This window comes from Falco punctatus (genome assembly GCF_963210335.1).
Source record: "Falco punctatus genome assembly, chromosome: 5".
Lineage (NCBI taxonomy): Eukaryota > Metazoa > Chordata > Aves > Falconiformes > Falconidae > Falco > Falco punctatus.
Window position 1 is genome coordinate 30,018,379 of NC_137584.1, and position 26,680 is coordinate 30,045,058.

A 26,680-nucleotide genomic window follows, 5' to 3' on the forward strand; every position below is an offset into this window, starting at 1 on the left:
CTGACTCTGGGCTTCTGCTAAGGACTTCAGAAAAGAAGGACCATTTCCCTCCATAGATTTACTGCAGTCCTTCTGCATGTTGGTATATCATAGAGTAGACAGAAAGTTATGGTCCTCAGAGAGGATGGCAGAATACATATATCTGAGAATATTAAAAGCTCATAATAGAGAGCTCTTCGATAAAGATTCCCTAGGTATGCAAAGATAAACATGTGAGCCCTAGGCTTTGAAATGTAGCATACAATTTAAAAATTACATGCCTCCATAAGCAAAAATTTGCTTTTGTAAGCATCTAGACCTTAAAACACTTCCTCTGATTTACCACGACATTGCAAGAAGACCACACACATATGATTTCATACGGACATTTTCTTTCTCTAAGGATATGAATGAGATTGTACAGTTCTGTCCTTTTCAGAGGAGGAATAAAGAAAATGTAACAAATTACGCACCACAGAGAGAAGCAGGTATGACATGGTGGGGATGGTAGTACTAGAATTTAAACACAGGTGCCCTTAGACTTGAAACAGAAAGATATTTAGAAAGACAGCTTTATGGTAACTACACACATTAAGCAGCAAGAAAAACATTACCTTAAAAACCTGTGTTTCAAGTTCCTTTTCCACTTTTGACTAGTCATTGGCAACATGATGGCATGTGAAGTTTCAACAGAAAATTGTGACTAACCTGTGTTGCTGGAAACGGGAATGTTCGGAAGGGAGGACTCTGCCAGAGCAGTGTGACCTGAAGCCCCGGTTGCTGCTGGCCTATTTATGTTATGCTGTCCTTAAGCATTTGCCTTTCTAGAACTCCTGTGAAAGTAAGATAATTATAAATCCTCCGCAAACGTTATAGTGCCTTGCCACAACTTTATATGGATAATGCAAAGGTGGATACCTCTAGTCCATTCTTGCACCAGTTTAGCCCATATTTAAATTGCAGAAGCTGCTACATGCTATGGTGCTCTCGTGCTGGGGAAAGCTTATTTCACAGTTCTGGAGAGCTTTGGGAAGGGCAGGCTAAAGCTTCCCAAGTCCATCCCTGCCCCCTGAAAGTGCTGTACTGGCCATAGCCCCATGCTGCACCCTGAAAAAGTGGGAGGAGGTGATGGCTGGGGAGGTGAGAAGTTTGTGATATGCAGAAAGAGGAGAAGACATGTCCACCTTGGGGGAACTGTCTGGCTCTGATGGAGGAGTCAAATGTGGCAGTGCTGTGCCACTGGCATTTTGTCAAGGCTGGCTCTTCCCCACTCCCCTCTTCCCACTGGTGACAAACCCTCAGTGACAGGAACTACCAACCTGCAGTAACAGTGTCTGCAAGTCTCTGATAAGCTGGGTCATGTGTTACTGGTGAGGAACTCATCCCAACCCCACCGTTAGCGTAGGGCTGGCGCTGGCACTGGCAATCGTATTTGAGCATATTCGCCAAACAAGACGGGCTGGGGGAGCTGGAGAGGGCAGGGATCATTCCTGCACTCACCTGCGCCTCCCTGAAACCATGCTCACCCTGGTCCCAGTGGTCAGACACTGCTGCACTGCCCTGTTTGCTCTGCGCTGCTGCGGCAACCCAGCAAGGAGGTGGAACCACTATGGCTTGTGCCCACACAACATCAAAAAGCCAAGCCAGGCCATAAATGACAGCAGCCAAGGGGTGCCGTGACTGGGACAGCTGTGTGCTGGGCACAGAAACTTGATTTCCCATTTTGTGACCAGGACAGGCACATGTGGGGCATGCAGTGGCAGCTGGGCTTGTGTCATCGGCTGTTGATGGCAGCTGGGCACGAGTGTGATGTGCAGGGATGAAGCTGATGGTGGGGATATGGAGGTAAGCCCTTTAGTAGTTTGTTTGGATTCCAGTTTTTTCATTGTTTCGCCAGTTCAGTTGAGGGTTATTTATTTTGTTTTTAAGAATGTGCTTGAAATCCTTGTGCTCTGGGTCAGGCAGCCATCTTGCCAGTGAAGGATGGTGTGATGCTGCTCAGGCTGTATGGCTGCTGCTTTGCAGGAAGAGCCTCTGGCTGGGGTGGAGGTGTTGCAGGGTGGCTGTAGAGCTTCTCTTCCAACCTAATATTGTCCAAAATGACCAGTGCTGGGCCATGTGTGGAGAATGTTTCTGCTCCCCTAGCCTGGGGCAAAGAGCAATTGTATTCAATAGGGCTACGGGATTATCTCGGATGGAGACATGGTGTCCCCCGCATCCCTGGGCATCGATGCCATCCTGCTGTGCCCCCCCAGCAGCCCCGGCAGCTGAGCCATGGGGGGATTTTCTGAGTTACACTTTGGTGGGCATTGAAAACTACTAACATATTTAGCAAAAAAACCCACATTGGAGACAAGAGAATATTATTAAAACATCTCCAAGCTCTCCACATGGTAGTGTTTCTTTCAATTTGATCACATAAAGATATTTTCTTTACCTGATAACTAATAAACCAGTAGGCTGTGCAGCTTAGCTGTCAATGCTGTTCACATTTAATTACTGAAATATCTAGGAGGGGCACTGAAAGTACTCACCAACCCTCTTTACCACCAAATTTCAGAGCAGGACTGGGCCTGTTGAAGCACAGCAGACAACATCTGTGCAAATTCCTGAATCAAATACAAACTTCCCATATGGACCTAGACAAAATGAAGGGTTTATTTTCCAGTCTTTCCACTTACTGTAGATATCTCCGCTCTGAGATACCGGCTCAAGACCTTCATGTTCACAGGAATTCCTACAAATTTCACCTAAACCTCAGAACATCTGTGAAAATCCCCCCTGAGCCGTGTGTACACAAATTAAATGGGCACACTTGAAAACTGTAACCTTCATTTCCTTCCCACTCCCCCGCAACTTTTTTAGGTTAATTTAACCTGAAGCTTATATTGCATTTTGAGATCCTCTGGGAGATGCCTTCTAGAAATGCAAAACCTTACTGCAAATAAGTTGCCATCTGCTGACAGTGCTATAGCCGTGGTTGATGCTGCCATGGGAGAGGGACTGGTTGGCTTCTTAAAGGCAAGTTTCTATCAGTCTCTGCCCAGTCCCAGGCCAAACCACTGGGTCATTGATAAAACATTGCCATTTCTCACAGTCCTGGATTTACCAAATTCCAGTGAGGGTAACAAATTAATTAGCATCGGTTTCCTTGGAAATCTAAAAACATCTGCATGTTTCTCAGTGTGAGACTTTTACTGAAAGAAAACTGTTATCCTGCGTAAATCAGAAAGAGCGGGCTAGGGCCAGAGGCTCCCTCACCCCACCGATGGTGTGCCAGCTCAGACCACCCAACTACCTGGTGGCTGTGGTCACCTCGAGTGTCCACTTTACAGCAAGAATGCCCTCAGCGGCTCTGACAGCAGGACTGTCGCCAGCAATCCCTGCAGATGGGAATGGTCTGGGCTCTGAGACTGCCCCATCCCATGGACCTTCCCCAGCGAAGGCTCTCTCACACGTGGCCTGGCTCCCCCCGGCTTTCAGAGCTGTGGCTGATCTGTACCACCCCAGAGACGAGGAGTCAACTACTGCCCTATGCACAGGGTTCACAGTGTGGGCTCTTGTTCTGTTTTGGTGGGCCTTTTTCCAGCCATCTGCTGAGCAGATCTCAGGCTTTTCAGAGGCAGGAGCTTCTCTCCCACACAGTGGCCTTTTATCCCACCATGCCTGGCAGGTCAGCAGCTGCAGCCCAGGGACCAGGTGCTGCCTGGTTGCAGCCTCTTGCTCCCATGTCAGAGGGCTGACACTTCAGTGACTGGAGGATGTATTTTTGCAAGGGTAAATAAGTCTGAAAGGTATTCACTGCAGATCTGTTTTCCTTCAGCATCAAGCACTCGTGCTGCCTTCCCACTTACTGAAAAACAAACAGTAAACTGAACGTGGACCCTTCCCTGTGGTTCACCCCGGAGCTCCCAGAGCACCTCTCTGGGGAGCTGACTGGAGAGCGAGTCCTTTTGCATTTTATTTAGAGCAGATTGCTGGAGGTCAGCAATCCTTCTGTATCTGGAGACCATGCCTCAGAAAGCCTGCCCTGTCTCAATATAGATTTGAAAGTTCAGCTTGGTCCATGGGGCTGGAAGGCTGTGAGGGCGATAAGGGGTAGGCAAATAGTATCAAGGCTGTCAGCTGCTTCACCCCCCAGTTCCTGTCGCCTACACTGCCTTTGCGCGATAACCTTTCTTTGCATGATGAGTAACGCTCTAATAATGCTTATTTATCTTACGCTGCCGTAAATGCAAGCGGAGTGTTAACCCCTCTGTTTCTGACTTTCCTACTCCTTGCAGTGGTCTGTGGCAGTTGGCTCTCGCCTGGAGCAGGAGATTGTACAATGTCAAGGTCATGGCCTAAGGACTGGTCAGCTCAGGGGTGAGCTTCAGCAGCCCTGACACCCAGCTGAGTAAAACCTACACTGAGATCTGGGCTGCAAGTGCAAAACACTCCTAAAAGTGAAGCATGTAAGAAAATCCCAGATCAAACAGGCAGAAAGCCTCATCTCCACACCTCCAAGAACCAGGTCTGCCTTAAAATCTGAAAGCGACACATAATTGTTTCCTGCTACCCACTTTCAGACATCTGTATTTAAAAATTAATCAAGCTCTTACCAATCTGGCAAAAGTTAAAGCTTTTTTCCATTTAAAGTCCCATGCCTCTGGGAGATAGGAAAAAGCTTCCTGAAAAGCAGCAGAAGCCTGGCACTTACACTGCAGGCTCCCAGAGAGCTTCTACTCCAAATCAATGAGCAGATAAGGGTTGGACTGTCATAAGCTGAGTGTTTCCCACCACTGTCACCCAGGGAGCCATGAGGCTACAGATGCTGTAATGGGGTGTGCACAAAAAGGGACCATTGTGTTGGCACCCCAGAACATGCATCCTCTGATTTTAATGGACATAAGCTGGGGAGATCATTGGAGAAGAGCATTCATGGCAAAATGGTTCAGGAAATGCAGAACTGTCTTCTACTTCGCTTGAAATTATGGGGGGCGGGGGGGGGGGGGGGGGGCTGTTAAGGAAATGAGAGCAAATGGTCTCGTAGATCTCATTGCTTTTACAGAGCTAGAAATAAGAAAGTGCAAACAGCTGCATATGTCAAGGGCTAGAGATGGGTGTGGAAGCATGTGTGGGAGCAGAAAGCAAAGCTATGCCTTCCTGTGGAGTAAAGGAGCAGCGAGAAAAGAAGGGCAGGTTTTACCTCAAAGCTTTGCATATGCCCATCCTGACAGGGCACACCACCTTGCAGCTCAAGCCCCCACACGCCCAGTTTAAATTCACCATGTATTAGCACCGAGGCATATCCCACCTGGGATTGCAGCTCATGAAATGAGGAAGGAAAGTGACCCCAAGGCTGTCCTCAAGAGTTAATTTTCTCTCTGTTGGTACCAGTAGCCACCCTCAGAAAAAACAGCCACTATTTTGGTCAGAAATTACCAGTATAATGTTATATATATGAATGGAGAGAGAAAAAGAAGTTCCTGAAACTGTTTCTCCTTTAACCTGTGGTCTGTATTGTTCCAGCTGAAGCTGGTACCTTCTGCTGCACCTTCATGGCCGTCCTCGAGCTGTCTGTGCACCTGTGCCGCGGCCCATCGTTACTGTATTGGGATGGTTTCCCTGAAAAGCTGACAGCAAAGGAATGTCTTCAGCCAGCTTTGCAGAGCCTCTTTGCATTGGGTCCTGTCACGGGCAGGACTTCTGTGTGCCCGTGCATGAGTTTTCTTTACGTTTCAGCAACTGAAATTCTGCCACGACACTCAGGGGCAGGAATCAAGAGCCTGGTTATCCCTCAGTAGTACCACTTAGAAGTTATAGCTCTTTAAATCTTCACTAAGTGGCAAGCTGTGATTTTTATCTTTACAGTCTCTCAGGAAGTTCATCATCCAAACCACAGACCACAGCACAAAAGAGCAATCGCTTAATTTAAAGGGATTGCATTGCTGCTCCCAAGCAAGAGAGGCCAGGAAGCAGCCCCTCTTCATGAGGGCCTGAAAAGACAAGAAAAAACTACAAAAAGAAAGAGGCTGAACACTGGCAGCTGGTCTAAAAAAAATCTTTTTTATTCAGACACACTTTCCCTCTGAAGTCAATTGTATCAATCACCTAAGGATGACCCCTCAGAGGGGTAAGATTTTGCAGAATTAATCTACACATTAATCCGGTACACAGAGTATTGCTACTTATCTTTTCTTCTTTGATTCTTCAGTGGCAAATGCTGGAAACTTGGAGCCTTTGAACTAAGTGGTAGATATCTGATTTGCGGATCAGGTTAATAGTTTTAACACCTTCTCCTCTTAAATGCAGAGTCAGTAATGTGTCTGCACAGCCACAAAGACAGAAAACATGTTCTTTTTCATTCTAACCCAGTCCTATAGATGTTGTTTCATTTCATTAATTTATTAATGTTATTGTTTTTTAGGCCAAAATAGCCACACTGGCAAACTCAGTAATATGGAAAAAAAAATAGTGAGAATAGCTGTTTCATGAAGATAATTTGCTAGAATTCACTGAATTCCTTCGGGGCTACAAAATATCCTAAAATGAAAAATATATTTTTCAACGAATTTTCATGAGTAAGTTGCAAACCCCAGTTCTCCTTTCTGATTTTACAGAAGTTGCACTGCTGCCGAAAGGCCATTACGTGGAGGATTTGTAAGCCAAAAGTGACCTCCAGTGGTCACACACATTATTCATGGCTGATGCCTGGTATTTATCTTCCTTTTTTTAGAAATGAGGCAACGTGATAATTGCAGTAAACATGATCAATTAAATTGGATGCATCCTTTAAAAAAGAGAAAAGGTCAGCTAATTTTGAGGTATCCTTACATCCGGATATTTGTATACCTGCTAATCAGTATGAAAGTTTTTCATTTATTTATTTTTACATGAATGTTTTACACCTCAGGGGTGTTTCTTCTGCATTATGCTGTGGTATAATGCACCATACTCTTTGCTCACCCTCTGCACGTAGTACAGCTTTGATGCTAAAATCCTCCATTATAGCAATCTGCTACAGGACAGAGGTGACCTTTTAAGAAGCAAATAATACATTATCAGGCATCTCAAAATTAATTTTTACATTCACTAGCAATTAGGACTCCTGCATAGCTTTGCTAATAAAATCATTAATTTTCCTTTAAAATCTGGACATCATGATGGAGTGCCCTATCTTTTCCTAAGTATTTTAGGATCCCATGAAATTATTTTTTCTTGGATGCTTGAAGGCAGAAAAACGTGAGGCAGAGGTATATGTCAGGGTTTCGTGGGGTCTCCATCCCAGTAAATATCTCTGAGAAATCTCTAGGGTTCAAGGATCTCCTTTCATCATAAATGTCCAAGCACCTCCAGTCTGCCAGCTTTTGCTTAGAGGTTTTTTTGAGTCAAAGACATCTGCAGAGGGGCTTTCCTGCAGAGGAACACTTAGAAAATTCAATAGAAGTATACTCTTTAATAAACAAATAAATTGCAAGTAATATTTGTATGAAAACTCTCTTGAAAACCAACAGTTTCCTTAATTTGTATTAGCCTTATTTAAAACAAACCAGATTAAACTTGAAGGAAAGTTTTTCCATAGGTATTTACATGTCTTCCATCTTTATACCCTTAGTTAAATTGGATTAACTGTCTGAGTCCTGGTAGTTTTGGAAGGTCAGTGGAAATGCAACAGTCACTGCAACTGAGCTAATTTAAAGCAATAAGGACATGACCTTTGGTACTCATAAAACCCTGGAAATTTTGTGTTATGTGTGCAACAGAAGCCAAAACTCAATTGTAAGTCAAGTCAGACGACTCTTAGCTAAGACTGAGAAATGAACTGTAGCTCTTGTCTTAATTTGTGCAGTGCTGGCCTAAGACAGCATGACGAAGCTATTTCCCCTCGTGCTGCTGAATGGGTTTCAATAACCCACTGCAACTTTCTCGGTTGCTCTGTTTGTTAAAAGGGGATTACACTAATAACATCTTTCGTAATATACTTTGAGATTCATGGAGGCTGTGCTGTATATAAGAGAAGGGTCATGCATTTAATAAACAGATTATAAACACAATAATGCTTTCCCCCCACTTCTATGTAAAAAGTAACATTAAGTGAAGGGAGTTTAAATGATGCAAGGAGGAAGTTTCCTTTATTTTTCATCTCATCTGCCCCTTCTGTTCTGTTCCAGCATCTATATTAATTAGACTTGTAAAGTACGAAGGAACCTGTGAAAGCTGGCCACAGAACATTTCTGTAGCAACACGTTTGGATATAAATTGGGCCATAAAGCTTATGTTTTGTTCAAAAATAATATACTTTCTCTCTCTCCCTTTTCCTCCACCCCACCCCACCCCCACCCCGGGGTAGTAGGTTATGGATAGTCAGGACCTGATGGTATAGCTGAGAACAAGTAGTTTCCTGCAGCTTTTATTTATGTGACTACTTCACTCATTTTTATATTCTTCCTCTTTTAAGTGCTGCACAAATCTCAGTAGATTGGGAAACGGTACAGAAAAGAAAGCTCTGTTAGGACCTGTGAAACACAAAGATGGATCATAGCAGGGGAACAGTATTTTATCTTGGCATAACTCTGCAACTGACAAAATGGTGGTTTATTATAGGAGTTTGGCAGACATACTATATGAACACTTAATGACTGCAAGAAGACCAAAGCAGGTGTCTAATTTCCTGCAGGCAGTATGTGCCTAAAGGGTAACAGGTTAGTGCAGCAGGAGAGACAATGGTCGAAGTTTTCTTGGCAGTTCTGGACAGCTGGGTTAGCAAGGGAGGTTTCCGTGATAAATGAGGCACTATTGAAATGTTCTGGACTAAGTATTAACCCAGTTCTTACTGCAGGACTCAGTTATTTAGCTTTTGTGTGGGATGGACACTTTTCCTATAGCCTGTAAGTAGGAAAGCACTATTAGCAGAACAGCCTGTGGTGATGGAGTCAGGTTTGGAAGAAAGGCTGGAAAGAAGTGGGTGGTTAATAATGAAAGTGGAGTTGAAGGGTGAGGGATGACAGATCCAGAGGGATGGGGCACTGGCTTGTGGGGAAAAGGCTTCCCTTCCACAGAGCAGCCATGTAAGATGTATGCAAGACCTGGGCAGCTTCCAGCCCAGCAGTGCCCTTAGCTTTTGGCCGGAGTTGGAGAGAGCCTGCACCTTCCACTGCGTAGGGCTGCCAAAGGCCAGAGGCATCAGGCTTTGCTCCTTCCTCACATGGCATTTGGGGAAGGAGCCTCAATCCCAGCTACTCCAGGGATTCCCACAGGTTCCCTGGGGCTCCCATCTCCTGCTTTCCCATGGACTCATTTTGTCTCCACACACGTTGGAGGGAGCAAAATAGGATGCTACAGGTTTTTTTACCGCATTTGTGTTCAGTGAAAAGAAAGGACTCATTCAAACCACAGAGGAATTTATTTCCACAATCTAAAAACAACAATCCCATTGGATTAAATCAGTCTTTGAAATTGTCTCTGCCTCTCCACTGCCTACAGAGGGAACTGTAAACTCACTTAGGCTTTGGCTAAGGTTAGGCAAGATGCTGCTCACTGGGGATTCTGCATGACATTTACACATAAAGCAGTTCTTCACTTTAACTGGCTTGTGCCAGTTCACAGCTATTGAAAAACAGTGGCCTTATTTGCTTGGTAATGCCAGTGGTTTATTTTCTGCTTTGTAAAAGGCCTTTATAAATCCCCAGACAAGCATCAGTGAAACCAGGCTATGGGGAGTGCTGGAGCAGACACACCTCCTGACCACTCACCAGCCTGGCAGCAGCTGGGCAGCATGTTCCTCACCCTGCCTACACATCAAGCAAACTTTTCAGCTCATCCCACGCTGCCTACATCAATGACATCTTGTTCCTTGATAAAGCTGGTGACCAGCAGACAGTGAATGACTGACCAGGCTTTTGAATGCTAATATTTGGAAACCCTTCACTTCCTTAAATTAGGGAGGATAGCACAAAAGACAAACCCTGGTACAACCTTTTAGTTTTGTCCCTGTACAGCATGTGGCAAAGTGGGCCACTACTATAGCTTCTAAGCACTGTTGAAGGCCAGCAAACAGCAGTATAAAATGTGAGTCTTGGTGTACATTCTTTTCCTTTGTAAACCCTGGGATAATTTAATACTGACAAAAATTAAACTCTTTTGACTACTGTACTGACTTTCAGGATGTATTTGCAATTGCTTTCACTTTTCCATTGCTAATGAGAACTTTGCTTAAGAAAACCTGACTTTGTTTCATGGAGCCGCAATCCCTGATGGAAGTGGTATGCTTCAGGCAAGGTACCAAAACAGATCTATCCTGTGCGGGAAAAGGATGAAAAATGTAAAGGAAAAAGAATAGCAGACAGTTATGGAAATGATCTTCCCCAGACAGGCCAGAGGTCCATTTACAGCAAACAGGTTGTATTTGAATCCTTTACGTCGTGCCACCTTTAAGGTAGCTCAGATGGGTCATGCTTTAGCAATGTTTCACTTCCTGTTGGGAAGGGAATCCAGATATAACCATCTTTGCTATGGGTGTCCAAGGTGAGAGAGGCAGCCCCAGGATTTGATCGCACTTAAGAAAGGTGGCCTTGAAGTCAGGGGGACTACTCTCTGTCCTTAAAGTCAGATCGGTACATCTGGGCCGAATATAGGAGGGTTATGTTAAACATCTTTACCTTGTACACCAAGGGCACTCAGAGTCTAATGCTATCTCACCAACACTAACAAACCAACCCAGAGGCAGGACATCTTTCTACTCCACTGATGCCATGAAAACTGTGACCTGGGTCAGAAAGACTCTGAAAAGGTATAGTCCTGTGTTCCCACCTCAGGCAAAAAAAGAACAGCTGGACTTATGTGCTTGCTCTCTGCAGGAATACCTTCACATAGGAATAATTACATTATAGGCATTGCATAATGAAGAGAAAATGAGGAAATACACTGGATTCTGCTACAGTGAACAAAGTATCTCTTGTCGCTGTCTCACTTTTTGCTGACTTCCTAATCTATAAAGTGAATTTAAAAATGGATCCTGCCAGTCTGGAGTATCAGGAGGTGTAAATTTGTCACAAAGCAGTTAATAATTCTTCATCCATCTGAATGCAGAAGTACGTTTAAAGTTCAACGTACTTAATAATACAGATGATTCACAAAAGGGAGCTTTGAATATTCCCTTAACTTCTGGGGAAAAGCAACCCTGTGCAGTAATAGAAACATCAGTCAGGTTCCTCTACTGACAGAGATGGGTCCCTGATATTCTTGGCTGTGTCGCTGGATACTGGGGGAGGTTTGTGGTGTAGGTCATGAGATCCATCTCTCCATATTGTTCTTAAACTACAAATCCAGAAGAGTTCCAAGGCATTTCTGAGGGCAGCTGGTCGTTGCTGTACCAGTCCAGTGCTGCTTCACCACCAGTCTAGCAGTGATGGTGTGTTCAGGAGTGTGAAATACTTCTAGTTAATGTTAGGACCTGTTGCCCCATTCTTGGGTCAGCCAGCCCTGTGTAGAGCATCTGCTGGTGACATAAACAGCATTCTCCACAGTCGGGCATCTGTAAAGCTTCACCCACAGCATTGCACTGCCTGGAGAAAAACTGTATGATCTTTAACAAAACAGAACAATAGATGCAGACCACTGAGCCTGGTTTAGGCAAAATACTGAAGGAAGCAGGAGCTGAGGCAGGGACCCTCTAAATGTGTGATATTATTACATGGAGGAAGAATTTCAAAGCCAATGCAATTATTTCATTACTAATTAAAGCCCAATTAAGCCCAAGGGATTATTAACATTTTAAAATATTTCTAGACTTTTAGAGCTTTCTATATGAACAAATACTAGATTTGTGCTGCAGGCATAATACACTCCTGCCCCATTGCATTCTGCAAAGTTTCTGCCCAAGAATTTGAGTCAAAAACTTCCTTGTGTTCTGCACATGCTGTTTATCTACTAGTCAGCAAAACTGTAGCGTATTTTGATTGGGTTTTATGACTCCCTCCTTCTTCCTAGAAATAGTCCTGAACAGTGTGTAGCGTTAGTGAGAAAAACAAATCACGTGCAACAAAAGGCGCACTTAGCTTTCCCCTCCTTATTTTCTGAGGTCCTGGATAAAAGCCAGTAGGGAACTGCTTCCAAAGTCTATTTATGAACTTGTGTTTACTTTTACATACACACCGTCTTTACTACTTGTAGCCCTGTGTACTGACACTAGGAACTCAGAACCTTTGTGAACACTGAGAAATTCAGTTTCATAACAGTAGTCTGGGCTTGGTACTGTTTTCTTTATTTTATATTTAAAAAAAAAACAGAAGCAGAGTGAGGTTAGTTAGGCTGTGCAGCAGAGCACAGAAAGCCTGTGATTGTGCCAGCTGCAATGGAAGTTTCCAAACTTCCTGACCCACCCCTCAGATGCAAGATTGTTTTTCCTCTTCTGTGGTTTCCACTCCAGAAATCTGATCTTAGGACACAAGGTCTGCCCTCTCCATATTACAAACATATGCATGTTCCACAAAATGACATAAACTTACTCCCTAAAAGGCTATGGCTAGCAAATACCTTTAAAAAATTATGAAGACTACATATAAGACAATGATACAACTTTTCTGCTGTTAGTAATGTGCATGTGAGGCTTTCGTTTACACCAAAAAAATATTTGACTGCATGAAAGGTTTGAAAGAATAGCAAACCAATCTGTATTTTTTTTTCCTAGATGGACAGAAAAAGTGGAAGAAAACCCCACATAAATTTTAATTCACTTGCACTTTAATGCAGGCTTGTTACCACTCTTTCAAACCTGTCATGAATCCACATCTTAATGATGTGCATATTACTTTCTTGGTACACTTGCTGACCCTGGACGATAATTTATATCAAAGTACTTATATATCAGTACCAACTTGAAGCAACTTCCTTCTGTGGCAAAATTTAATCTTAACTGAATAAATTGCATTCTGATGGGAGGCTACTACAGATCAGTGGGAAGGGGGATGGGAAGCATCACCTGCAGCCTAAAACAGCTGTGATATTCACAGGGAAGACCTCTGAGTAAAAGTCTACAAGCAAACAACGTAAGTAAACAGAGAGAATAAAAGGCCCAACTGATTTTTAAAGGTCAGCCTCAGATATGACCATTACCTCCCACTTGCTGCCATGACATTTATGCCATGCTACAGAGGCAGCTGCATTAGACAAATGGACAAAGGCTTCAATTCACAACACGAAAGGCTAGTACAGCTTCTCAGTGCACAGCACCCAGTTTTGTGTCTGTCATCTTCCTAACCCCATCCCCACTCCTCAAGCTCATCCCCAGATTTACACAGAAAACAAGTGGGACGAGGGAAATGCTCCTTTCCGAAAGCTCCCCACAAGTTTCTGTAAGGTATTTGTATGTGACCTATGGCAAAATTTACTAGCAAGTGAAAACACACACAAACTGTGCCTGGTGTTATTTAAAGGGCAGGCAGCAGCACAGCAGTTATAGCAGGATTTATTCCTGCATACTTGTGGGTGCTGCAGAGCCCTGGGGAGCCGGAGTGTGTCACAAACCCAGTTTCTCAAGCCTGTAAACAAGACTGCTCTGGGTTTAGCTCCACTGCCGTACCTGTTTGACCAGAATATGTCTGAATGAAGCCAAGAGCTTCTTAGTAGCTGCTGCCTTTTTTTTCTTCCTGAGGGTCCTCTGTGTGCATGACTAAGCATGTATCTGGTGTCTCAGAATGCATATCAACGGGGCAGGCAGCAGCTTGGTCTGATCTCTGTTTATTATGAAAAACTAAAAGTTTCCAGATTCTTCATGGGTGCACATCCCTCATAGCCAGATGTAGCTCTGAACACCTCTGCCTTGTACTTAACAGCGAGGGTCTGGGCTACCCAAAGCTTCCCACAAGGCTAAGCCCAACATGCAAGGGCATACACGGCGCAGATACCACAGTTGGGCAGCTCCACTGCTCACCAGCTTTCTGTCCTTAACTGTGATGAGGAGGCAGCCATTTTAACCCTCCTCTGGTGACAGGCATGTACGGCTTTTCCCCTGTGTTCGGGTGGAAGCGGTAGCTGGCAGCCCCCATTTCTAGGCCGCCTTGTGAAGGAGAGGGCTGGGAGGCCTCCGGGTGTGGAAAGGCCAATACCACAAGGGAGGGTGTGATGATCTGATCGGGTGATGTGGAAACATCACCTCATGAAACACCTTTTGGTAGCCTGGGGTAGTTCCTAAGAGGAACATTCCCAGGTGCAGTGTTAACTTGCAGTCATTAAAATACCCGGCCCAAAGCAAGCGGCAGGCGTGGCAGTGGGGCCACCAGGCCAGCCAATGGGGCCACTGTCAAACATGCTTCCCTGGCTGAATCGTTTGGTGGAGATGAGGAAATAGCCTTTATCAGCTGTCAATAGATGTGTCATAAGATTTTAGATAAAGAGAAGATAATTCTCCCTCTGAGTGACTAACTGGAGTTAAGAAATGGGAGGAGCAGAAAGAATTCAGACCTGGCCTAAGGCAGCCGGCCGGTGTATTTCAAAGACCAGCACTGGAGTCTTGTGCTTTAACCCAGTGCTGGGACATACTCAGCGAGGTGCCTGGATAAGTAATTTAACTGCCTGTAGCATTTCACCGCCAGTCCTTATTTTAGCTTTTACTCAAACTCACTTTCAAATGTGGTTCTGCAAACCACTGTGCCTGGGCTCTGCTGCAGATTGCAGCAGGACAGCAGTTCCACTTCTCCCACTGATGCTTAGCAAGGAGATTGGAGCTCCAGGGCAGAAATGCCACAGATATTCTTGCTATTTTTAATTTAGAGGCTGGACTATTACAAAACATTCAGCATATGTCTAGATTTTAAAATCAGGTAGTGCAAAATGCAGCTATCCATATTTTCAGCAGTGATGGGGCTGGGAAAACATCGTGCTCCCGCTGCAGGAGCTGCCCTGGCTCCCATGAGCCATTCCCAGAGCAATGCCGGCTGTGAGGGCTGGCCAAATAATGGGGCTCCAAGCTGCTTGGGATCTTCCCACCCTATACCTGTGCCTCTGTCTCTGTGTGATGCCCTGGGATCTCAGAGCTACCAAAATGCTTGAGCACAATGGCTCCTTTGACCTGAAAGCAATGATGCAGGCCAAGTCTGAGTGTGGTGAACTGGTGGCTTGTTGGGCCTCCTCCACTTCATTCAATAAAGCTTGACCATGGTTTTCATGTCACAAAGTACTTAAACTGTGCTGTGCTGATCCCCATGTGGCCTCTGACAGACCAGCAGCTATATTTTGGCAGCCTTCTTGTAGAAATTAAATGTAGAGAGCAATTCTTGGCTTGCTGGGTCAAGACATCAGGCCATTTGACTAGGAACTCACTAGTGCAGATTCTGACAGAGCTCTCTGTAGTTATATTTCTTTGACATTGTTTACTGATGTCACAAGCTTCACCTGACTCTAGTTACACCTCTCCAGGAAAACTTAATATTTTCAGTCAAACCTGACTACTCCAAATACTAGGAAATGGTTTTCTTTCTTTAGGTCATTTAGAGACATAATTTGGTCATGTGCTGAATTTAGGACTGTCATCTTATCTTAAAAGAAGGCAGCCCTCTTTCCTCTTTGTTGCTTGAAAGATACTCTGTGGTGGAGATAGCATCCCCCTCATCAAAGGCACCAGTTCTGAGTCTCTGAAAGAACAGATCAGCTACTCTGCATCAGGCACCCACACTACAGAGAAAACGTAAGTCACCTGTGGGCATCAGAGGTGGGTCTTATAAATGTTTTGTAAAATCAGGTGCTCCTCCAAGAAAGAAGTATGATGTTTCAATCTGGTATTAGCAGCAATGAAGCACACATACAGTGTGTACTTAACTCCATTATGAGGCATGATTACTGCAGGAACCAGATTTAAATTACCTGAGTAATTTACAAGTGAGTAACTTTGTTTACAACACCTGTTGCATCAGTGTGATGAGTTAAACACCAGTCAGGTGATGTCGTGAGACTGAGTCGGAAGTCTGAGACAGGAGAGCCTCTTAGGTCACCCAGCCCATCCCTTGGCTACTCTGCCATGCTTCCCTACAACTTGTCTCTGCATTATTTTCTTAGATTCAAAGCATTTAATGTAACAGGGGTTTTGGGACCAGTTTCTGAATTTTTTCTACCGTGAGATTTCATTGCTAGGAAAGAGCTCCTGAAAATGCAACCTCATCTTGCTGTGTCACTGTCACAGAATAATAGAATACAAGGCTGGAATTCAGCCTACTCTGAAAGATCTTGGCCTCTTCCGGCAAACCATACCAGAGCTTGCCTACTCCTGGTATCATAAAGTTTTCCTAATGCCTAAATGTTTCCTCTTGCATTTCACACCCACTGTATCTCCATACCTTTCCCAAGGAGACATGGATTACAGTTACTGCCTTTTCATTTTTTTCATTGCAATATTTTTATATGAGATACATTTTGCACTCTAGTTAGAATGTAAGTATAATCTAATCTGTTCTCCTGCAGTTATCATGCCATACCTGTTATCTCTGAATCTTGTTTTACTCCATCTTTTATCAGCTATAAGAAATCTCTTAATTCTTAAACACCTCATATTTAGCTGGGAAATGTACAGCTTGGCTTAGTGTTGACAGACTGGGCAAGATAAGGTCATAAAGCCCCTCTTTAGGGATCAAATCACAAATTTTGCTTTGTGCCCCCAGTTACAGTTTTCTTATGCATATTAATGAATTTACTTTGACATCTTAGGAGGATATGATTCCTGTTAGACAGTAAGAGAATTGAGCAGAAGTGAGGTCTTGTGGTATGTTCACACTCTGGAAGGAAGAAAGCTCAGGTAGCTCTGGAGGAGATCTGGATCTCTCGGCTACATTGGTGCTAGTGAACTAACAGTGACAGTGCCCATCCTGGACTAGCTTTGATGCCATCTAGCATGATCTAGTCACCTCCATGCTATTAAGCTCCTTCAGCCCTCAAAAACTGTTGACCCCATTCAGATGCTGTTTGGAAATGCTCTGTGCTCATTCCCAAGCTGGGAGCTGCTAGCTGGCCGGGACTGCAGCCATGCCAAGTGCTGTTCTTCCAGCGTCAGAGCACAGACCAGAGTGTCCCAGTGCCTCCACCTGTGCCTTGGCTCTGTTTAGTTTTCTTGTACAGGAATAGCCCTTGTGTCCTATTTCACTAGCTTAAGTGCAAGGTCATCTTTTCCCGATGTTAGCTTTGTTTTCTAAGGTCAGTAGGGTGACTACAGAGCCTGGCACAGCTGGAGAAAAGATCTGATGCATTGTGCCTGCTTTAAAATAATTTTTACTTATGTCACTTCACATTTCCAAGCCTACTAAATAGGAAAGGCAGATGATTTATAACAATCACTCTAAACAATGGACAAAATATCATTCAATAAATACTAATTTTTTCCATTAATTGCAGGACTAAATGAAAGCTCCTTAGAGCTGTTTTTCAAATATGAGCAGGAGCAGAGATTAGACACCTCTGAAGATCAAATACTTAACTGCAACGTTAAATTTACTTCTAAACTGCTGGCAGGGATCCTGGAGAGTCACGTGGTTGTTACACTGGTATACAAAGAATGTTTTACAGGACTGTCTCTGATCACTGCTTTTCAGAGGAACTGAATGCGCAAGCAGCAGCATTATTGTACAATTACCAACTCTGTTGCAACACACTGTTGACTTCTCTGCTAATGAAACATACTGTTTTCCTGTGGCAGTTCCAATTATTGTGTTTCTGAGATTTATTTGTTTAATCACGGAACTTTGATTGTTTTTAAAAAATAAAGAAAAGGAAAGAGAGAAGGAGAGAAAGAGGGACCAAAAGTGAAGGAGAGAGAGACAGAAAGAAGGAGAAAGAGAGAAAGGAAGGAAGGAAGTGAGAAAAGGAGGGAGGGTGGTTGGTTCAGAAAGTCTAGTCCTTTCATGAATATAGACATTTGAAAATAAATCTAATCATCTAAGCTGTTTCCTGGTTGGGTGGGCCCCAAATCAGACTGCAAAGGCTGTGGAAAGAGAAAGAAGGGATGAATTAATAAACCCCCCCCTTGATCCACTCTGCCAACATGTTCCTGAGGCTGAGAGTAAGAAGGCAGTTCCTAGTGTACTGCCTTCCCTCATAGCTATTCCTTCCAGCCCATTCTCAAAGCAGATATTCTGGACCCAGCAGTGTGCACAGGTGGCAGATTGGTACCCTAACTGCTTCTTTTGCACAGCTGATTTCCTTTGGGAAATCTGGAGGTGACAGTTGAACTGTAGAGCGGGCATTTTCCAGGGAATGAACCCAGTTGTTCCCCAAATACTGCATCCAGCTAGCATATCTGGGTTTCATTCTTACATAATCGAGGCATGGACAGGGCTTGCACCTCTCCCTGGGAGGTGGAAGTGCTCCTAGAATTAAAAAAGTGACAAAGACTAAAGACATACACTGAGATCCATACCTCAGACTGTGTAAAATGGGATGTAACTGTGATATTTCATATTTTAAAATATTTAGTGTTATCACTGAGCAGTCAACTGCTATGATACCTTCAAGCCACCATCTTGGTCAACAAAGCAGCAAGATACCTCTTAAACCCAGACACACGCAACAGAAGAATGTAATTATACTAAATCCAGCATTTGCATACAACATGCATCTGTATTTCAATTAATAGTTTAGCCTGCAAGAGTATTTTTGTTCATTTAATTATTGGCACAATAATGCCAGTATTTATGTTCTGCTTCTGAGAATGGATAGTCTTGTTAAAGCAATGAGCCATACAGAAAGAAATCTGTTTCTAATGTAGATGCTAGACTTCCTTTGTAATACAGAGTAAGTAATTTAATCAGGGTGTATCTCAGTTTCTTCATTTGAAAAATTGAATTAATAATACCTAGTGTCCTATAAGGTTGTTGAAAGACTTGGTAAATTGTATTTGAATAGTGTGGTGCAATCCCTAATGGAATATTCAAGTGCAAGGTATTATCATGAACAGAGAAGGGCTACATGCCAGACCTCTACTGTCTTCTCCTGATAGAAGCTACCCCAAACTTACTTTTCACATCACCCACACGAAATATTATTCAAATTCTATGTATACCAGAGTGTGTGTGTGAGTGTAATGGACATTAATGGAACCCTTAAGAACTGCACCTGACAGAACTGGGTGAATATATTTCTGTAATGCTTGTTTTTCTATTTCTGATTCCTCCATATTTCTTATTGTTTCATTAGCTGTTATTTAAATGAGAGAAAGTTCAGAAAAGGGATCATTTAATGCATTTTCTATTTGCTCAGTAAGATTCCACAGAGTATTCTAGGTGTCATATAACTTGAGAATGGTAGACAGTGAGAACGAGTTTGGTTTTTTCTCGTGAGCATTTGTGCTTGCAAATTTTTAGTTTGAATATGAGAGAACATGAATGTTTTCAGAGCACACACCCAGCAGCAAACCTACCATATTTGAATGTTAATTTTTCTAAACACCAAAGGGAAATCTTTCAAATGATTGGTTCATATAATCATATTTATCAATCCTGTAGAACTACTACTTTCAGTATAAAATTCCACTAAGGAATAAAAGATAGTATAAAATGCAGTACAGAATTTCTCTTCAATAACATTTCCTTTTATTTTAAACATGAATCCCATCATGTCCAGCAACACTGGAAGCTTACCCTTTTATAGTAGGTATTAATTTATTTCAATGTGTCTTGCAACTGTGGCTTCTTTAAAAATGAAATCACTATTCAGTCCTACTTCTGTGTATTTAGAAAGAGGTTGTCACAGTAGTTGTGCCACCTCAGCTCTGGGGCTCTGACTCTGGAAGTACAGCCACTCTGTTTAGGATCCTGTGCTGCCTCTCAGCAGAGGACTACTCAGGGAATAAAGTCCTGGCTCTGCTATGCAGCCCCTGAACTCCAGTTTTCTTCAAAGAGGCTGAGATGTGCTCTTCTTGTCATACAGAATTGCTTTTCCTGTCCTACTGGATATTAGAGGTCTTCCTGTACCGTGAACAGATGTAGGGGTGCTGCCAATTGAAAAGATCTTTTTCCTGGGCAGTGGAGTGGGATTACAGCTCTGTCTCTGTCCTTTGCATAGGGCATTCCCATCCTGTAAAAGAATAAACAGAGCTTGTTGTGGTCCACGCTTCTTCAGAGCTCACAGGGATCCCCTGTTTCCAAGCTCTCTCTGGCCAATGGTACAGATCCTACTAGCAGAGGATCAAGTCCTGCAAAAACCCTGAAAACTGAAATAGCAGAAAGAGAGAACTGAGGACACCTTCCAGTACAGATAAGAAGTAAGGATGACACAAGTGCAATGGGGCTTACAAAGGAATCACAGGAGAGGTATTCATTAGAGCAGCTGGGTTTTAAGGACCATAACCGAGGCTTGGATATATTAACTTTTGTGCATAGTTAATTAACTGTATTATTCTTCATTATTCTTTGTTTCTTTCAGATTCCATTGATGAAAGATCCTGGTTGGATTCGAAACGTCTGGACTCGCAATCTAAATGTAGGAATTTAATTATTTATTTGGTTTTTAACTCCAGTCCCTTAGGGCAGGCCTAGCTCGAAGCCTGGTGGGTCTTTGGGAAAACAGGATAAGGCAGTGTTTAACTCTTGTCCACCTTCTGGTACCTATCATAGTATGTCCAAGTGTCACCCTTTGGACACTGTTACTGTATGTCCACTGTGGTATTATTATTCCTATGAAAGCTTGGGTGGCTCTGTGAAATTGTTGGCTCTCACATGTGGCTGGTACTAGCAGAATAAGGATGGAAACAGCAGAAAAATTTGAAAATTTGGCACTTGACCTGGGCAGTAAGCACAGAATCAGCAAATCTGTGGCAAATGTGAGATGTGTCCTGAGCCAGGGAAAACGTGCCCAGACTGGAAGGCAGAGAGCACATCTATGAGGTGGTCGTCTTGGGAAGCAGTCATGAATTGGACAGTAGAACCACTCAGAAGTAATGAGAGAGGGAGAATGGCACTTCCCACCGACACTGCTGAATGACTGGTGATGCTGGGAAAAGAGGCAGGTCCAGGAAAAAACCTGATGATTTCCTAAGTGACTCCAGAATGTATTCCTCAGAGTGACCTACTTTTATGGTGATGGTGGGGCAAAATATTTGGAGAATGATGTGTTTCAAATCACAGGTAGGACCATGGCATTTCTACCCAGCACCAAGCAGAGCCATGTAGACACCTCTGCTTAGCTGAACTATTGGAGTCACCGTACAGCTCCGCGTAGTTTTTGCAGGAGATGTATTATCCTGGGTGGAGTATAATGTTAACATAGCTATAGCGCTATCTCCTATAGATCCCACTAAGGTGTTTCCATACAACCTACACAGTGCAGTGTTGAATATACTGTATGGTTTACAGAGGAACCTTGCCGATCCAGCAGTCCGTGGCGACTTGCATGTAGCTTCTCTCTGTGTCAGCTGTTTGGTAGAGCCTGGCAGCTTTTCAGTTTGGGTCTGGCAGATGTAGGTCAAGATTTCCATGAAGGTATGTCAACTTCTACAAACTTTTAAGATGAGTTTGATATTAGCAATGTTATGTAAACTGGACAGGTGGATAAGTCAAACAGGCAGTCTGAAATGAGGGTGAGGTCAGTTGCTGCTGGCCGGGGTTGAGTTTGGACATCCAATTCAGTAGCTGTGCTATGCAGACAGGAAGGTACCTGGGAATCCAAAATGCCAGTAAATTAAACAGGGAATTAACTCCAATTCACAAAGGACAGCATAAAATCTGAAAATTAAACACATGTAAAACAATACTACAGATGTCATCTTTTATTTCCAAACGTTGGTGGGAACATTCGGATCTGCACTCAGGTGAGATTCTGAACTTTACAGGAACATCTCCTGGGTAATCAAAACATATCATGTGAACTTGTAATGTAACTTTGAAAAAACTGAGGAAAATGCATTCTTACAATAAGATTATACTTTAAGAAGAATATTTTTTTTTTATTTTGGCAATACTTTGAAATAATTTTTGTATATCATTATTACGCTGTTTGTCCTAGATTTCTCATAATACAGTACAGAACTACATGAAGAAGAGGAGGAAAAATTTTGTAATGTAGATGTGCTATATTTAAAATGTGCTACACAGAAGGGAGATCATGGGAAATCAGCAAACTAGTAACAATAAAAAATACCAAAGATGCTGCAGACAAAAGATATGTTTGTGCTTAGCTGTGCCTATGTTTGTACAGGCACGTTAGCAGTATGAAACAGAAAGTCAGAAAACTATATCAAACTGAATCTGTCACAGGAAGCTGAATTACACAGGATAAATTACATCTGACCCGGACAAGGTAGATGAGCAATAAGCATGATCCCAACCCCATGCAAGCGATATGCAAAACATGCGGGGTGAATGAGCTGGGCTGTCACCTAGGGCTGCAGGGGAGGGGCATCTCATATCACCCGGATGACTGCACAGGGAGGCTTTTTTGTTTGTGCCCAGATTGCAGTGTGGAGGTGGGCATGGGGAAAACCAAAGTGTTTTCAGATCAGAAGCAGACATGTACCTTGACATGACTCTGAACTACCTGTGGGTATGACTTTGTTTTTTATTCTATTAAATAGAATTATTTTCTATATTTTCTGACCAGGCCTTTATCTCCTCTAGTACTATGGCAGAGCTTGATACAAAGCACTATCTACTTGCCTGTTCCTAGTCTTGCTTTTTTTTTTTTTTAAATCCACCTGTTTGAAACAATGAGCAAGACCTTTTACTTGTGTAATACAGAGTTCACTGGCTTGAATAGGATTATGTTGCTTTGTGTGAACTGAGCATCAGGCCTGATACTTTTCAGACTCTAAACTCACTGGGATGGGAATTCTCTTTGCGCATGATATGCTGAACACAATGCTGCTGACATGCAAATAATAGTAAAACAGGCTTATGTTGCTTTTGTGGGCAGAAGCTGCTAGGTCTGAAAGACTGTTCATGGTATGTAGATTTGTCTGCAGTAGATAAACTGGAGAGTAAACTGTAAGGAGGGTAGCAGGAATGAGGCAAAGTCTCTGATGAATTCTCAGATTTGCATAACGGAATATGTAAATCATAGAGACAGCCGGGAGAAAGGCCTTCTACCCAGAACACGCTAGATCTAACAAAGTGGATTCCACTAATTTCACTGAAGTAGATGATTTCCATAGACATGCAAAATGCTTGTTTTAAGCAACACCTCTGCCAAATTTATGGAACAAGGATAAATAATTTTCACAGCATGCTAATTCTTGAATGCAGCCATTTTCTCAAAATAGCTCTGAAACATAATTTTTCTATATGTATAAGAACTTTTCTATAAGTTCTTATATGTATGTGCAAGTGCTTGTTTGCAAATTGTGAACAGAAATACATGGACACAGAGTTGACCATCATTGGCTTTTATGTAAGGGCAGGATCTAGATAATGATATGTGGAGCAGGCAGAGTTTTTACACATTCATTTACAGTATTTTAATACTGGACTAACTAGAATTGTTTCAACTTTCTCAGTTCAATGTTGAATTAGATTTCTTTATAATGGATCATTGCCTCCTGAGAGCCTTTCAAATACATCATACTTTCTGGCCAGATTACATAGCCATAACACCCCCTTTAAGACAGGTGTTTCATTTGCAAAAGCTTTTGTGCATTTTATACTTCAAGACTCTTTCATATTTCAGAGTCTTGGCTCAAATACTAACATTCAAATGCTGAAACTTTTCATTAGGTTAAAATTTTAATTTTTGCTCAGCTTTCAACATAACAGCAAAAGTCATGCAAAACATAAAAAGAAAAAGGAAATACTTCCTTTCAATTGACAGACTGTAGTTCCTCCATTAAATACTTTATTTTCCAAATCCAATTTGGCTGATATACACTCTGTCACAGCAAACCTAAGTTTAGTTTTCCAAATAGATAATTACTTTAAGACTGAGGGAGAAGAAATGCTGTTTAATTGCAGTTCTAAAATAACATTAATTACTATGTTCAGTGACTGTAGTGCTATAACACTTCCAGAGAGATTACCCTCATTTTAATACCAAGAATATTTTGAGGGAAGGGTTTACTACTAAGTTACCAGGGATACTTCTCCCGCTATAGAATTTGAACATGAATCTGAAATCAAGCACTATTTTCATGATTTTGCAAAGCCGATCACATCTATTAAATATATTAGCTAATTGCTCAGATAACATCACTTAGATATGCATGTCCTTACAGAAGACGTAAAAGAAAGATAGCAGGGTCAAAACTGAAATAAATGACAATATTCCTGCTTTAACATACCTGACTTAGAAGTACCAGTAAGGGTTTTATACAAATCCTCAGCCTAAATCAGGAGAGTAAACTGCTTAGATAAGAGGAAGACTGCAGTAAACAACCTTATTTACTGGTTAATTGCCCAGGCTTGATGCAGTAATTAAAGAGAATTTATTGTTCTATGACTGCATGTGCAGGATTTAATTCTGTGCCTTAACTTGTTTCTAGGGTTTCAATGCAATCTTGATCATTAACTTTATCAGTAACAATATACTTTTGAGAAAAATCAGCCCACAACAGTAAGATTAAGTCAGCTTTGACAGCAATCAAGACTGAAAAGACCATTTGTTTAAGCCAAATATATTTTTAAACATTATCAATATTCCATACAGCTCAAATTCTGCCTGAACAAATTATCACAAGCATTCAAAGGATGACTGTACTTTAAATATAGAACAAGCACAGTCCTCAGCATAAATTGTAATCATTAAAATCTCCAATAATGAAATTACAAAGAAGATGTCTTAAGGCAGCTTATCCCAGAACATCTCACCTCTCCTCCTGAATCACCTGACACTGAATCTAGAGATTAAAGATCAGAGAGACCTGAAATCTGTGCTGCCAGATTAAGGTGTCCTTACAGCTTGTGATATGAGAAGGAATGAGAAGACAGTGTGGAAAGACCTGAGGACCAAAGCTCTTGAACAGACTTGCACCCTCAAGCCTGCCTGACATTAGAGAAAGCCCTGTGGAGGGAAAGCCGATGCCCTTCAGGCAAAGGCATGGGATCCACACCTGCTGCACAGGCTGAACTGGGGAAGTGGAAAAGCGTCCTTTTAAATGGTACGCTCAGACACTTAAAGAAATGCCCTAACCTGGTTACATGGCTACACTCTACCACTTCAAATATACAAGACAGTTGAGTCTTAGTGACAGACAGGAGGGGAAAGAAAAAAAATAAAAGCAAGCAACAGGTTGGGTTATCTCACTTTTTTGCAGTGAAACTAAAGATAGGGCTGAAGAGGGGAACTTTCAGGCAAAGCTTGCAGAAGCCTCCCCCAGCAGGTCACTGGCAGGGGAAAAAGCAGCCGGGGTCTGCCTCTTCTCCTGACAGCCTGCTCACAATCTTCCATCTGCCTTTTTCCTGAGGGGAGATCAAAACACTCTTCATTCAGTTTATATGACAGCCTGAACTAATGACAGTACCTGAGACAGTGCAGAATTTTCTTGTAACTAGAAGCAAGGAACAGTGTGCCTTCATTCACGAGGAATCACACACAGAACAACCACTTTAATATCCTGGTCTGCACAGAAGTGAAGAATTTTTCTGTCACAGTGAGAAACACCAAATATTGTTACTTTTATTATAAAAATAATTGTAGACACTTCACTCTCTCAGTGAAGTTACAGAACTTCAAGCTGAGCTCTATTGGCACTTAGTGCTTAGCCCACCATAAGAAAACAACTTTATACAAAATATCTCTATTTTTCTATTATCTTAAGTTGGCTATAGCTGTTACAACTTTGCTAGCTACAGGAAAGAGGTATTAGTTCGCATAGGGAGGAGGTAACGATACAGTGAACTAAGGCTACTTTACAATCACTAAGAAATAACTTTCAGAACCTGCTTGAGAAGATAATTCAATATTAGTGGGCAGTCTGATGTAGAAACTGCAGACATGAGGCTGAGAGGAAAGCAACAAACTTTTCAACAGAAGGAGTTGGTTTCCAAATATCTTTTCCTCTTCAGAATGAAGATTGCTTTTTTAGTTTGCAAGAATTGCAGGAACAGTAAGGAAAAGGTTATACCCTGGGAAGTAGAGCAGCTTTGTTTGAAGTTCTCAGTGTGTTTTGTACTGTTTTGTTCTAAAGAAATAATACTGATGATTTTGCTTTTGATTTGCTGTGCTTTGAAAACAGTATTCTGGGCAAAAGGTTTGCTAGTCATGCATAGATTTACTGAACTGATGAAAAACTAGCGTTTGGGCTGGAAAGCATTCCAGTCCAAAACAGGACAGAAGGGTTTTCCATTCTCTCATTTCTTGTATGTGTGTGCATTTAAACACTGGTATGTATTTTGACTGAGCAGAGTAAAGGTCTGTGTTTGAACATGCCTATGCAGGGATTCTGGGCTTTGGCTGAAGAAAGAACATGTTGATGATTTCACTGTTATATCCTTAATCTCATATGCTGTGATTGCTTTGCTTTACCAGGGCTCAAGATTTTCTAAGCTTTCTAAGGTTATAGCTAGCTCAGGCTTGGTATTTACTGATTTGGAGCTAAATTACTTTCTGATGAGATTGGACTTCTACAAGTGGACCTCCAGCAGGGTTGTTATCTTTAGTTTCTCTTGTTCTTGATTTTAAATATTCCTACATTTTTTTCCTTTGGCCATATTTGGATCATAGGACTGAGTAGATGCCTCTGTTTCTCAGTAGCCAAGTATTTTGTAGCAGAAAACTGAGTTTTGACTGTGGAAAGAGCTGCTAGGATATAAAGGAAGCA

The 26,680-nt window shown here is 42.4% G+C and overlaps 1 protein-coding gene across 2 annotated transcripts in view; it reads left to right on the forward strand.

Moving 5' to 3' along the window:
• The window catches only part of LPIN1 (lipin 1), an 83,590-nt gene that overhangs the window by 1,896 nt on the left and 55,014 nt on the right, over positions 1-26,680 (forward strand). For both annotated transcript variants that reach the window (XM_080390645.1, XM_080390646.1), the window contains exon 2: positions 20,362-20,418. In XM_080390645.1, coding sequence (XP_080246771.1) covers positions 20,362-20,418 — 57 coding nt within the window. The remainder of the gene's footprint in view (positions 1-20,361; positions 20,419-26,680) is intronic.